The 16580-nt window shown below is 37.2% G+C and overlaps 1 protein-coding gene across 2 annotated transcripts in view; it reads left to right on the forward strand.

The window, feature by feature from the left end:
- Positions 1 to 13767, forward strand: part of CLSTN3 (calsyntenin 3) — a 52209-nt gene extending 38442 nt beyond the window's left edge. For both annotated transcript variants that reach the window (XM_075842933.1, XM_075842934.1), the window contains exons 17-19: positions 10515 to 10647; positions 10723 to 10913; positions 12851 to 13767. In XM_075842933.1, coding sequence (XP_075699048.1) covers positions 10515 to 10647; positions 10723 to 10913; positions 12851 to 12928 — 402 coding nt within the window. In that variant the 3' untranslated portion in view covers positions 12929 to 13767. The remainder of the gene's footprint in view (positions 1 to 10514; positions 10648 to 10722; positions 10914 to 12850) is intronic.
- Positions 13768 to 16580: the final 2813 nt, after the last annotated feature.

Here is a 16580-nt window from a genome sequence, read left to right on the forward strand (position 1 = left end):
TATACAAGAATATAACTACTATAATACTGCCCCTATATACAAGAATATAACTACTATAATACTGCCCCCTATATACAAGAATATAACTACTATAATACTGCCCCCTATATACAAGAATATAACTACTATAATACTGCTCCCTATATACAAGAATATAACTACTATAATACTGCCCCTATATACAAGAATATAACTACTATAATACTGCTCCTATATACAAGAATATAACTACTATAATACTGCTCCTATATACAAGAATATAACTACTATAATACTGCTCCTATATACAAGAATATAACTACTATAATACTGCCCCTATATACAAGAATATAACTACTATAATACTGCTCCTATATACAAGAATATAACTACTATAATACTGCCCCTATATACAAGAATATAACTACTATAATACTGCCCCTATGTACAAGAATATAACTACTATAAGGCTGGGTTCACACGACCATGTTACGTCCGTAATGTATGGAACGTATTTCGGCCGGAAGACCCGGACCGATCACAGTGCAAGGAGCCGGGCTCCTAGCATCATAGTGATGTACGATGCTAGGAGTCCCTGCCTCGCTGCAGGACAACTGTCCCGTACTGTACAGTTGTCCTGCAGCGAGGAAGGGACTCCTAGCATCGTACATCACTATGATGCTAGGAGCCCGGCTCCCTGCACTGTGTTTGGTTCGGGTCTTCCGGCCGAAATACGTTTCGTACATTACGGACGTAACATGGTCGTGTGAACCCTGCCTAATACTGCCCCTATATACAAGAATATAACTACTATAATACTGCTCCCTATATACAAGAATATAACAACTATAATACTGCCCCCTACATACAATAATATAACTACTATAATACTGCTCCCTATATACAAGAATATAACTACTATAATACTGCCCCTATATACAAGAATATAACTACTATAATACTGCTCCCTATATACAAGAATATAACTACTATAATACTGCCCCTATATACAAGAATATAACTACTATAATACTGCCCCTATATACAAGAGTATAACTACTATAATACTGCCCCTATATACAAAGAATATAACTACTATAATACTGCGCCCTATATACAAGAATATAACTACTATAATACTGCCCCCATATACAAGAATATAACTACTATAATACTGCCCTATATACAAGAATATAACTACTATAATACTGCCCCCTACATACAAGAATATAACTACTATAATACTGCTCCCTATATACAAGAATATAACAACTATAATACTGCCCCCTACATACAATAATATAACTACTATAATACTGCTCCTATATACAAGAATATAACTACTATAATACTGCCCCTATATACAAGAATATAACTACTATAATACTGCCTCCTATATACAAGAATATAACTACTATAATACTGCCCCTATATACAAGAATATAACTACTATAATACTGCCTCCTATATACAAGAATATAACTACTATAATACTGCCCCTATATACAAGAATATAACTACTATAATACTGCCTCCTATATACAAGAATATAACTACTATAATACTGCCCCTATATACAAGAATATAACTACTATAATACTGCTCCTATATACAAGAATATAACTACTATAATACTGCCTCCTATATACAAGAATATAACTACTATAATACTGCCCCCTATATAAAAGAATATAACTACTATAATACTGCCCCTATATACAAGAATATAACTACTATAATACTGCCCCTATATACAAGAATATAACTACTATAATACTGATCCGATATACAAGAATATAACTACTATAATACTGCCCCTATATACAAGAATATAACAACTATAATACTGCCCCCTATATACAAGAATGTGACTAATATAATACTGCCCCCTATATAAAAGAATATAACTACTATAATACTGCCCCCTATATACAAGAATATAACTACTATAATACTGCCCCCTATATAAAAGAATATAACTACTATAATACTGCTCCTATGTACAAGAATATAACTACTATAATACTGCCCTATATACAAGAATATAACAACTATAATACTGCTCCCTATATACAAGAATATAACTACTATAATACTGCTCCTATATACAAGAATATAACTACTATAATACTGCCCCTATATACAAGAATATAACTACTATAATACTGCCTCCTATATACAAGAATATAACTACTATAATACTGCCCCTATATACAAGAATATAACTACTATAATACTGCCTCCTATATACAAGAATATAACTACTATAATACTGCCCCTATATACAAGAATATAACTACTATAATACTGCCTCCTATATACAAGAATATAACTACTATAATACTGCCCCTATATACAAGAATATAACTACTATAATACTGCTCCTATATACAAGAATATAACTACTATAATACTGCCTCCTATATACAAGAATATAACTACTATAATACTGCCCCCTATATAAAAGAATATAACTACTATAATACTGCCCCTATATACAAGAATATAACTACTATAATACTGCCCCTATATACAAGAATATAACTACTATAATACTGATCCGATATACAAGAATATAACTACTATAATACTGCCCCTATATACAAGAATATAACAACTATAATACTGCCCCCTATATACAAGAATGTGACTAATATAATACTGCCCCCTATATAAAAGAATATAACTACTATAATACTGCCCCCTATATACAAGAATATAACTACTATAATACTGCCCCCTATATAAAAGAATATAACTACTATAATACTGCTCCTATGTACAAGAATATAACTACTATAATACTGCCCTATATACAAGAATATAACAACTATAATACTGCTCCCTATATACAAGAATATAACTACTATAATACTGCCCCTATATACAAGAATATAACTACTATAATACTGCCCCTATATACAAGAATATAACTACTATAATACTGCCCCCTATATACAAGAATATAACTACTATAATACTGCTCCTATATACAAGAATATAACTACTATAATACTGCCCCTATATACAAGAATATAACTACTATAATACTGCCCCTATATACAAGAATATAACTACTATAATACTGCCCCCTATATACAAGAATATAACTACTATAATACTGCTCCCTATATACAAGAATATAACTACTATAATACTGCTCCTATATACAAGAATATAACTACTATAATACTGCTCCTATATACAAGAATATAACTACTATAATACTGCCCCTATATACAAAAATATAACTACTATAATACTGCTCCTATATACAAGAATATAACTACTATAATACTGCCCCCTATATACAAAAATAGAACTACTATAATACTGCTCCTATATACAAGAATATAACTACTATAATACTGCTCCTATATACAAGAATATAACTACTATAATACTGCTCCTATATACAAGAATATAACTACTATAATACTGCTCCTATATACAAGAATATAACTACTATAATACTGCCCCCTATATACAAGAATATAACTACTATAATACTTCTCCTATATACAAGAATATAACTACTATAATACTGCCCCCTATATACAAGAATATAACTACTATAATACTGCCCCCTATATACAAGAATATAACTACTATAATACTGCTCCTATATACAGGAATATAACTACTATAATACTGCCCCCTATATACAAGAATATAACTACTATAATACTGCCCCCTATATACAAGAATATAACTACTATAATACTTCTCCTATATACAAGAATATAACTACTATAATACTGCCCCCTATATACAAGAATATAACTACTATAATACTGCCCCCTATATACAAGAATATAACTACTATAATACTGCTCCTATATACAAGAATATAACTACTATAATACTTCTCCTATATACAAGAATATAACTACTATAATACTGCCCCCTATATACAAGAATATAACTACTATAATACTGCCCCTATATACAAGAATATAACTACTATAATACTGCCCCCTATATACAAGAATATAACTACTATAATACTTCTCCTATATACAAGAATATAACTACTATAATACTGCCCCCTATATACAAGAATATAACTACTATAATACTGCCCCTATATACAAGAATATAACTACTATAATACTGCCCCCTATATACAAGAATATAACTACTATAAGGCTGGGTTCACACGTGGCGGAATTTCACTTAAATTCCGCTGCGGACACTCCGCAGCGTTAATCCGCAGCGGAGCCGTTTCTGCATTGACTTCCACTTCTATTTAGAAGTGTTCGTTTAGACGATGCGTAACATTCCGCTGCGGAGCATAGGCTGCGGAGCGGAATTTGGTGTCCGCAGCATGCTCTGTCTGTTGCGGAGCAGTGGCGGACTCATGGCGGAATTTCTCCATTGACTTCAATGGAGATTCTAAGTTCCGCAATGAAGTCCGCAGCTGTCATGCACATGTTATGTGTGCTGCGGATGCGTCTTGCTTTTTTGCCATGACATTTCTTCATTCTGGCTGGACCTATGTATTTCTAGGTCTACAGCCAGACTGAGGAAGTCAATGGGGCTCCCGTAATTACAGGAGCGTTGCTAGGAGACGTCTGTAAATAGTCACTGTCCAGGGTGCTGAAAGAGTTAAGCGATCGGCAGTAACTGTTTCTGCACCCGGGACAGTGACTACCGATCACAATATACAGCAACCTGTAAAAAAATATAAGTTCATACTTACCGAGAACTCCCTGCTTCTGTCTCCAGTCCGGCCTCCCAGGATGACGTTTCAGTCTAAGTGACGGCTGCAGCCAATCACAGGCCAAGCACAGGCTGCAGCGGTCACATGGACTGGCGCGTCATCCAGGGAGGTCGGGCTGGATGCCGAAAGAGGGACGCGTCACCAAGACAACGGCCGGTAAGTATGAAATTCGTTTACTTTCACTAGGGAAAGTGCTGTCCCTTCTCTCTATCCTGCACTGATAGGGAGAAGGGAAGCACTTTTCCCGCAGTCCGCAGCAGCTAGTCCGCATCAATTTACTGCACATTTTGTGCAGATCCGCAGCAGAATCTGCAACGCAGATTCTGTGCGGCATTGATGCGGACAGTTGCGGACGAAATCCGCCACGTGTGGTCATGCCCTTATACTGCTCCTATATACAAGAATATAACTACTATAATACTGCTCCTATATACAAGAATATAACTACTATAATACTGCTCCTATATACAAGAATATAACTACTATAATACTGCCCCCTATATACAAGAATATAACTACTATAATACTGCCCCCTATATACAAGAATATAACTACTATAATACTGCCCCTATATGCAAGAATATAACTACTATAATACTGCCCCCTATATACAAGAATATAACTACTATAATACAGCCCCCTATATACAAGAATATAACTACTATAATACTGCCCCCTATATAGAAGAATATAACTACTATAATACTGCCCCCTATATACAAGAATATAAGTACTATAATACTGCCCCTATATACAAGAATATATATCTACTATAATACTGCTCCTATATACAAGAATATAACTACTATAATACTGCTCCTATATACAAGAATATAACTACTATAATACTGCCCCTATATACAAGAATATAACTACTATAATACTGACCCTATATACAAGAATATAACTACTATAATACTGCTCCCTATATACAAGAATATAACTACTATAATACTGCCCCCTATATACAAGAATATAACTACTATAATACTGCCCCTATATACAAGAATATAACTACTATAATACTGCCCCCTATATACAAGAATATAACTACTATAATACAGCCCCCTATATACAAGAATATAACTACTATAATACTGCCCCCTATATAGAAGAATATAACTACTATAATACTGCCCCCTATATACAAGAATATAAGTACTATAATACTGCCCCTATATACAAGAATATATATCTACTATAATACTGCTCCTATATACAAGAATATAACTACTATAATACTGCTCCTATAGACAAGAATATAACTACTATAATACTGCCCCTACATACAAGAATATAACTACTATAATACTGCTCCCTATATACAAGAATATAACTACTATAATACTGCCCCCTATATAGAAGAATATAACTACTATAATACTGCCCCCTATATAGAAGAATATAACTACTATAATACTGCCCCCTATATACAAGAATATAAGTACTATAATACTGCCCCTATATACAAGAATATAACTACTATAATACTGCCCCTATATACAAGACTATAACTACTATAATACTGCCCCTATATACAAGAATATAACTACTATAATACTGCTCCTATATACAAGAATATAACTACTATAATACTGCCCCCTATATACAAGAATATAACTATATAATACTGCCCCTATATACAAGAATATAACTACTATAATACTGCCTCCTATATACAAGAATATAACTACTATAATACTGCCCCCTATATAGAAGAATATAACTACTATAATACTGCCCCCTATATACAAGAATATAAGTACTATAATACTGCCCCTATATACAAGAATATATATCTACTATAATACTGCTCCTATATACAAGAATATAACTACTATAATACTGCTCCCTATATACAAGAATATAACTACTATAATACTGCCCCTATATACAAGAATATAACTACTATAATACTGCCCCTATATAAAAGAATATAACTACTATAATACTGCTCCTATAGACAAGAATATAACTACTATAATACTGCTCCTATAGACAAGAATATAACTACTATAATACTGCCCCTACATACAAGAATATAACTACTATAATACTGCCCCCTATATAGAAGAATATAACTACTATAATACTGCCCCCTATATAGAAGAATATAACTACTATAATACTGCCCCTATATACAAGAATATATATCTACTATAATACTGCTCCTATATACAAGAATATAACTACTATAATACTGCTCCTATATACAAGAATATAACTACTATAATACTGCCCCTATATACAAGAATATAACTACTATAATACTGACCCTATATACAAGAATATAACTACTATAATACTGCTCCCTATATACAAGAATATAACTACTATAATACTGCCCCCTATATACAAGAATATAACTACTATAATACTGCCCCTATATACAAGAATATAACTACTATAATACTGCCCCTATATACAAGAATATAACTACTATAATACTGCTCCTATATACAAGAATATAACTACTATAATACTGCTCCTATATACAAGAATATAACTACTATAATACTGCCCCCTATATACAAGAATATAACTACTATAATACTGCCCCTATATACAAGAATATAACTACTATAATACTGCTCCTATATACAAGAATATAACTACTATAATACTGCCCCTATATACAAGAATATAACTACTATAATACTGCCCCTATATACAAGAATATAACTACTGTAATACTGCTCCTATATACAGGAATATAACTACTATAATACTGCCTCCTATATACAAGAATATAACTACTATAATACTGCCCCTATATACAAGAATATAACTACTATAATACTGCCCCCTATATACAAGAATATAACTACTATAATACTGCTCCTATATACAAGAATATAACTACTATAATACTGCCCCTATATACAAGAATATACCTACTATAATACTGTCCCTACATACAAGAATATAACTACTATAATACTGCCCCTATATACAAGAATATACCTACTATAATACTGTCCCTACATACAAGAATATAACTACTATAATACTGCCTCCTATATACAAGAATATAACTACTATAATACTGCCCCTATATACAAGAATATAACTACTGTAATACTGCTCCTATATACAGGAATATAACTACTATAATACTGCCTCCTATATACAAGAATATAACTACTATAATACTGCCCCTATATACAAGAATATAACTACTATAATACTGCCCCCTATATACAAGAATATAACTACTATAATACTGCTCCTATATACAAGAATATAACTACTATAATACTGCCCCTATATACAAGAATATAACTACTATAATACTGCCCCTATATACAAGAATATACCTACTATAATACTGTCCCTACATACAAGAATATAACTACTATAATACTGCCTCCTATATACAAGAATATAACTACTATAATACTGCCCCTATATACAAGAATATACCTACTATAATACTGTCCCTACATACAAGAATATAACTACTATAATACTGCCCCTATATACAAGAATATACCTACTATAATACTGTCCCTACATACAAGAATATAACTACTATAATACTGCCCCCTATATACAAGAATATAACTACTATAATACTGCTCCTATATACAAGAATATAACTAATATAATACTGCTCCTGTATACAAGAATATAACTACTATAATACTGCCCCTATATACAAGAATATAACTACTATAATACTGCTCCCTATATACAAGAATATAACTACTATAATACTGCCTCCTATATACAAGAATATAACTACTATAATACTGCCTCCTATATACAAGAATATAACTACTATAATACTGCCTCCTATATACAAGAATATAACTACTATAATACTGCCCCTATGTACAAGGAAGTTTAATGTTTTGTTATAGCAGTAAGTGAGTTTAGGTTATCAGCCCGCGTGTCATGATACAATCTCGGGATTACCTCAATGTTCTCAAGTGAGTTTACAGGAGATGAAGTAAAATGAAATTTTCCTACCAAATCTGCCTCTTCGTTCTAGCGATTAGCAGCCTCCACCAATCGGACATTTATGGCATTTTCTAGTACCATTTTTCTAAACTCTAGATTTGTACCCAGAACTCCAGGTAAATGACAGAGATTTGACCTGTACAGGTAGGTTAGAGTCAGCACCCAGTCAGGCAATTTCCAGGTCCCACTGCTGGTGCATGGGAGGCAGATACACTAGCAGTGACCCCTTTAAATAACATAGATATATTTGGTATTCCCATACCTGTAACAACCCATACAACACAGTAAACACATTATTTATGGTGATCAGTTAATGACGTAATAATTTTTTTTTTTTGCGGAATTACTGTATCTCTACACTTCCAAACAACTTTCTATGATCTCCAGGCTCCTCCCCCTTATTGAGACTCCTCCTTTCAGTCTTTTTGCAGCAGTTACATGATAATCTTTTTCTCTTTGGGGGTTTACTTTGGTAGTTTTATCAATATGATTATTTCGGACGACCTAATATTCTCATTAGACCAGTGGTGTGCTACTTGCGACGCTCTAGCTGTTGTAAAACTACAACTCCCAGCATGCCCTGACAGTCATTAGCTATTAGGGAATGTTGGGAGTTGTAGTTTCACAACAGCTGGAAGGATGCAGCTAACCGGAGTCACTGATGATAGATGTACCCTGATGAAGCAGTGCTGCAGTGTAAAGCATGGAGAAGGGAATAAAAGTCAGTGAGACCCTACAGACAGATCCCAAACTCTTCTAAGGGTCACGCAGCAGTCTGTGCTGGAGGGGGAGGGGAATCCTCTTTGGGTGAATACTATATAGAGACTTTATTTGATAGGCCTTCATTATAATAATCTACGTTTATGGGGGGAGGTTCACTTTAAGGAGAACTTTTCTCACGCAGATCTTAAACTATATTCTACAACAGCCTATTATATATCAGGTAAACTCAATAAGGAGATTTATAAAGGCGCAGGTGGAGCAGCATCAGGTGCAGGTGGGTCTATAATATGCTGCAGGGTACAATTACATGTAGCGGATTCTGCAATGTGATCATATAAGATTGTGTCCCCGCTTCTTCTGATGGCTCAGCCTGAACACGACTGCGAGGATCCTGTGTGCCCATCTGGTCACGACCTTAAAATGACGCAAATGTGGTGTTATATATGGCCCAGGGGGGACTGCAACTTCTGCACCCCTTATAGCTACACCCCTGTATTGTACAGTACACCCCCTCCCCCAGGCTGTATGGTGCCACTGCAATGGAACTGATACCCATAGGCTACAACTCTCAGGGTAATTTTTTACAAAGTCGCTGCTTATAATAGTCCAGCAGCATTATAAGAGGAGCGGCTGATCTCAGTCACACATATGGAGGTCCTCGGCACTGGAAACGTGATATAAAATAGCGATTATGGGGGCAAGGAGCTTCCTGCGCTCTCTGTCAGTCATCCCATTGAAGAACAAGACAGTGGCTGATAACAGGGAACAATAGCAATATTAGCAATATACAACTGCTCCAGAAATAAAACGTATTTCGATTTTTAGTCCCTTTATAAGCCACTTACATATATGAGGTTCTTTTGGGTCTTTAAAATGAATTTTCCCTTTTATTTATTGGGTTCAGTCACTTGACGACGCTCACATATATTCACACTGAGACAGCACCATCTGGTGGTAGTTAAGAGTATGTCACCCCAATGGTAAAATACATAGACCCTGACACTACTGTACATATATCATTTTATATCATATTAATATTATAATTCTTCCATACACTGTGGATACATAAAGTAATTAAATCTATACCTGTGATCTTCTTATGTTCTTCTGGAATCTCTCGCTGCAGGTTGACGTGTTACATGGGGTTCATGCCGTCTCCCCCAGTCACCTCCTCTCTGCTCAGCAGTTTATTCACAATGTACACCAGGCCCCTGCGGAGTTATCTGGCCACGCACTGGTCAGCGCCAACCGCGGCTCAGGTACGTGGCAGTGAAATACACGTTCCAAATCCACTGGTGATCATCACACAAACTACCATCTTTTCTTATTTATAGTGTTTCCTGGAGTTGCTATGGTGATCATCGTTGTTTGCATTGGTTTCTTGGCCCTGATTGTTACTCTGGGGCTATCGAGAATACACAACGTAAGGCCAAGAGGTTCCGAGGGGGCGGAGCTAGAAGCAGCCAATCAACGTGACCCATTCTGGGAGGACTCTGCAATGACTATAACTGTGAACCCAATGGAGGTGAGTAGATTTCTATAACTAAAGCTTAATCATTGCACAATGGAAAGTTCTGCCACTTTATAATATACTTGAGGGGAGATGTATCAAAACTGGTGCAAATAAAAAGCGAAGCCGTTGCTAATAGCGACCTAAAGGAAACTACTCCACTTTTCCTTTTCATCAGTTTTGATAAATCTCCCCCTTTGCGTTCCATTTCTTTTCCATTTTCAAGATTTCTGCTTGCTGCCATTGAATAGAAACACTATAGCTTACATTCAGAAGCTGGAAACCTCCTCTGACCTAGTTCTGCTCACACAGCTAATGAGGTTGTTATAGTGTATTCATTTAGGCAAGCATCTATAACAGGGGTCAGCAACCAGCGGCACTCCAGTTGCTGTGAAACTACAACTCCCAGCATGTCCTGACAGCCTTCAGACTGGGAGTTGGAGTTTCATAACCGCTGGAGTGCCGCTGGTTGCTGACCCCTTTTCTATGAGGTAAAAACAGCAGCACAAGTCTCTCTCCTTTCTTGAACTCCAGACAGACCGTTCAGGATACACTGTAACAAACTGATACATTGTAACAAACTGCAGCTGTGTGAAAGTAAGTCTAGGCCAGGACTGGTTTCTGATCAGAAGAAGAAGAATGGTTCCATATACTAATAACGGCTTATGTAGTCAGGACGTATTCACACTTATCAGTTTTGTTTCTTTTTTTATGTAATTGCGCAAAAATCGTGGCAATAAGATGCAACAAAACCGACATGTGTGAATACATCCTTAAAGCTACATGCACACGTTGCATATTTTGCTGCAGAAAATACGCAGCAAAACCACAGGTACCGCAAGAAATTTGCAGGGAAAAAACGCACGTAATACGCCATATGTGCATTCGGCTTAAGGGCTCATTCAGACGAGCGTGTATCTCGTCCGTGTGACGGCTGTTAAAACAACGGCCGCCACACAGACTCATGTATTTCAAAGAGGCCGTTCACACGACCGTTGTTTCGACAGAGCGCGAGAAGGGTCCGTGAAAAAATAGGACATGTCCTATTTTACCTTGTGTCACGCATCCCTCTGTAGACTCTAATCTATAGGGGATCCGTGACAATCCGTCCCGCACGGGTGCACCTCGGACGTGTTCATGTGAATGTAGCCTTAAGGGTATGTCTGGTTTGGGCGACCATTTATTGTACTTTATTTCATATTCATGGATGTTCTTTATATCGCTATATACCATCTACTGGAGGTGGAACCAGAAAAAAATAACAAAGGCCGTTATTGTACATTAAAATGATGAAAAATATTGTTTAATCTCATATTTCTTTGCGGAGATACGATCACTTGAAGTTACAGGCCCCAAAGCCTGAGGCTGCACTACTGAGAGATTCTGATGACATCGGTTTCCCTTATTTCTGTCGTGTTGTCATGGTGAGGGTATGTTCACACGGCCTAGTTTCGACTGTATTTCAGGCCTAAACGCCCGAAAAACGGATGAAAAATCGGAAGCAGAACGCCTCCAAACATCTGCCCATTGATTTCATTGGGAAAAACAGCGTTCTGTTTCGATGGGCCGTTTTTTTACGCATCCGTTTTGAAAAATGGCCGCATAAAAAAAACAGCCGTGAAAAAGAAGTGCAGGTCACTTCTTGGGACGTTTTTGGAGCTATTTTTCATTGACTCTATAGAAAACAGCTCCAAAAAACGGCCGTGAAAAACACAGCGAAAATCGCGAGTAGCTTAAAAAACGTCTTAAAATCAGTAGCTGTTTTCCCTTGAAAACAGCTCTGTATTTTCAGACGTTTTTAGTTTATCGTGTGAACATACCCTGACAGTCAAATGAGTAATACAGCCTCAGGCTTTGGGCCTGTAACTTTAGCCCATCATATTTTAGGATAGAAGGTCCTAAAGAAATCCTTCCAAAGCAAGTGTGTAATTCCTCTCTCTATTTTCCTTAAGTCTTTGCAGTCTCGCGGTTTAGTCCCGGCACAAAAATCATCCGTCACTGAGGAGGAGCCGGAGGAGGAATCCCGTTGAGAGTCATCTCTTCTAACAGCCGTGCATCGTGTACTTCTCGCTTATGTGTCATCCCCACCATCGTCTGGTGTGTATGCCACATCCTGACACAACTGTGCGGTTTGTGCCACTTGTGACTGCGCTCTCGTGCTACTTCTCTGACACTCTAAGCGATGAGTGCAACGTATAGACACTCAGCCTGGGACATGTCCCACCAACTTCTCCTCTCTCTGGAGTCTGTGTGTCGCAGCCTGGCTGTCTCTTGAAGAGTGCCACCCACCCCCGACGCTGGCTGGGTTGTATATCACGTCCACAATGTCTGTCGTTCCGGATGCCTCTCCCCTCCCCGCCTTCCTACGTTTACGCCATCATTTCTCAGGGGAAAACTCGCCGCCTCCTCTCCTCCATTCCGTATTTGTAACCGTCTCACGTGATGTTTTTACATTAGGTCCCTGAGAGGCTGCTACCGATTCCCTTCTAGTCAACAAAGCGACCCCCACCCCAAATCCAACTCATTGCTGGGGTTCAGCTTCACTCTAACCACAGAGACTAAAGTATTGAGAGTGAAAACTCAGTACAGGAAAAGTCCAGGAAAATGGCTGGTAACCCATAGACACGAAGGCCCAAAGCCACTCATCTCGTCCCTTAAAATGTTTTTTCCATCTAGACCTCTCCTTTTGTTCCTATTTAAAGTGTTACCCCCTTCCTGTCTCCCCCACCCTCCACCTCGTTCACGTCTCAGCCCCTGTGAAGGGGGTGCTCGGATAATGGGGGTCACGACAATGAATGAAATAACACTGATTTCTGGTATAAATATATATATAAAACTATATATAAAAAAAATATATAGAGAACACAATGGCGCATTCTGGTTTATTTTTGAGAGTACAGGTCTAGATGTGTGTGAAGACCTGGTATAAAAGCCTTAATAAGATGTCCATTTTATAGAGCCTAGAGTTTCTGCAGCCTCTGGTAGTTGCCTAGTAACTGCCTGACTTCCTGTCTTGGTGACTACCATTTAAGTACATGCCCAGCAAAGGCTACAGGAAGTTATATCTGATGTATTATAGACTGCTTCTCCATGCTACACAGACTTGTTTTAGGTCCGTCTTCCTAAAAAAAAAAACAAAAAAAAAAAAACACAAGAGACAAAAAGATCGTAAAATAAATTGTGCAGCTTCAAAGAGAAAATGCAGGAACATGAAAGACAAGGTATGAACAAGGTGAACTGAACATAATTGACTTCAGGGATCTATGGTGAGTGGAATGGTTTAGTAGAACCGCTGGAGGTCTAACTGTATATACATGTAGTTACTTATGCTGCACTGATCCTGAGTTACATCGAGTATTATACTCCAGAGCCGCACTCACTATTCTGCTGCTGGAGTCACTGTGTACATACATTACTTATCCTGTACTGATCCTGAGTTACATCCTGTATTATACTCCAGAGCTGCACTCACTATTCTGCTGGTGGAGTCACTGTGTACATACATTACATTACTTATCCTGTACTGATCCTGAGTTACATCCTGTATTATACTCCAGAGCTGTACTCACTATTCTGCTGGTGGAGTCACTGTATACATACATTACATTACTTATCCTGTACTAATCCTGAGTTACATCCGGTATTATACTCCAGAGCTGCACTCACTATTCTGCTAGTGGAGTCACTGTGTACATACAATACAGTACTTATCCTGTACTGATCCTGAGTTACATCCTGTATTATACTCCAGAGCTGCACTCACTATTCTGCTGGTAGAGTCACTGAGTACATATATGACATAACTGACCCTGAATTATAGGTTGGAGACTTTATCAGCCCAAAAAATATAATATATATGTGTATAAAACCATGTATTAAAGGGTATGTCTATCTTTGAGCACCAGTTTACAATTTACATCTAAATTATAATCTACAGAAAAAGTTTTGCATTACAATACTTGTCTTAAATTGATACTTTACAGCCTATATTATACTCCAGAGCTGCACTCACTCTTCTGCTGATGGAGTTACTGTGTACATACATTACATATCTTGAACGGTTTCTCGGTAACAGCCTGTTTTACAGCACATTCTCCTCCACGGGTGCACTCACTTCTGCATCCCCTGCTGGATCAGTTTCTGCGCAGAGCTTGTTTTGGCGCTCTGCCTCCTGGAAATCGTCCTCTGTAGACCAGGCTAAAACGAACTGTAAGCAACACAAAACATGGGAGCTCTACTAAGCTGTTAGGGGAGTGTCTGTCCACAAGGTTACTGACTGTTTGCTGTAGCAACCAGAAGAATACGGAGTGTAGCTCTGGTATATAATACAAGCTGCAACTCAGGATCAGTACTATATAAGGCCTCCTGCACACAGCCGTGCCCGTAATCACGGCCGGCCGCGGACAGTCACCCACATTTGCGGGCCGTGCTCCCATTATAAAGTATCGGAGCACGGTCCGGAAAATCAAAAAATAGCACATGTCCTATTTTTTTCAGGTCATTTCTACGGCCCGCAAATATACAGGAAGGGGTCTGTGGGCAATAGAAATTAATGGGTCCGTACCTTGATCCGCCATTACGGTCCGTAATTGCGGATCAAATGCCACTTTCCAGGAGACAGGCCATCAAAACAAACTCTATGCAGACACTGAACCAGCAGGGAATTCAGAAGGTTGTAAATCAGGGTCAGTACAAAATAAACAATCTAATGTGAATTACATCTAGAAACTGCACAATGGTGTTTAATGCTGGACATATTGTACATAATTGCTTATTAACAATCATTTATGTACAGACCCTCCCCCCTCCCAACCGGAACATGTATAGGATTGCCGTTTTCAAGAAAGAGGCGTGTTCTGTTTTTCATGATGGATATGGGAGGAGCTTATCTGTCTAAATTTCTAGTTTACAATGTTAAACATTATATCATTTACACATGTTTAAAAGAAACCTATTACTTTAATTCATATATTTTTATTTTTTGCATCATGTATTCTACTCCAGTCACATCTAGAGCTGCATGTAAAATTCTCATGATTTTTACGGTGTACTGTATCGTATAGATTGCTTTTCCCTACAACTAGATGCGTTCAACCGCTTTCTCCGAAAACATCGCCAAGTAATAGAAGTCTTTGGGTAAGTTGAGTGACAACCACCAGATAACTAACAAACTAATAATTATTTTTTTTTAAGCCCCTTGACGTTACAGGTTCAGCACCTGGGGATGTATCCTGGCATAGCAATGCTGGGTGACAACACGTACTGGTCATCATCCAGCTTTCCCAGAAACAGATACAATCTGTCAGCTGTACTCTGCACCAACTTAAGAGGGACTCCAGGCAAAAATGTTATTATCTGCTAATTCTGCCCTGGTCACCTGTAAGTGCTATTATTATCTACTAGATCTGCCCCGGTCACCTGTAAGTGCTATTATTATCTACTAGATCTGTCCTGGTCACCTGTAAGTGCTATTATCTGCTAGATCTGCCCCGGTCACCTGTAAGTGCTATTATTATCTACTAGATCTGTCCTGGTCACCTGTAAGTGCTATTATTATCTGCTAGATCTGTCCTGGTCACCTGTAAGTGCTATTATCTGCTAGATCTGTCCCGGTCACCTGTAAGTGCTATTATTATCTACTAGATCTGTCCTGGTCACCTGTAAGTGCTATTATTATCTACT

Source organism: Rhinoderma darwinii, chromosome 11 (genome assembly GCF_050947455.1).
Source record: "Rhinoderma darwinii isolate aRhiDar2 chromosome 11, aRhiDar2.hap1, whole genome shotgun sequence".
In the NCBI taxonomy this organism is placed as follows: domain Eukaryota; kingdom Metazoa; phylum Chordata; class Amphibia; order Anura; family Rhinodermatidae; genus Rhinoderma; species Rhinoderma darwinii.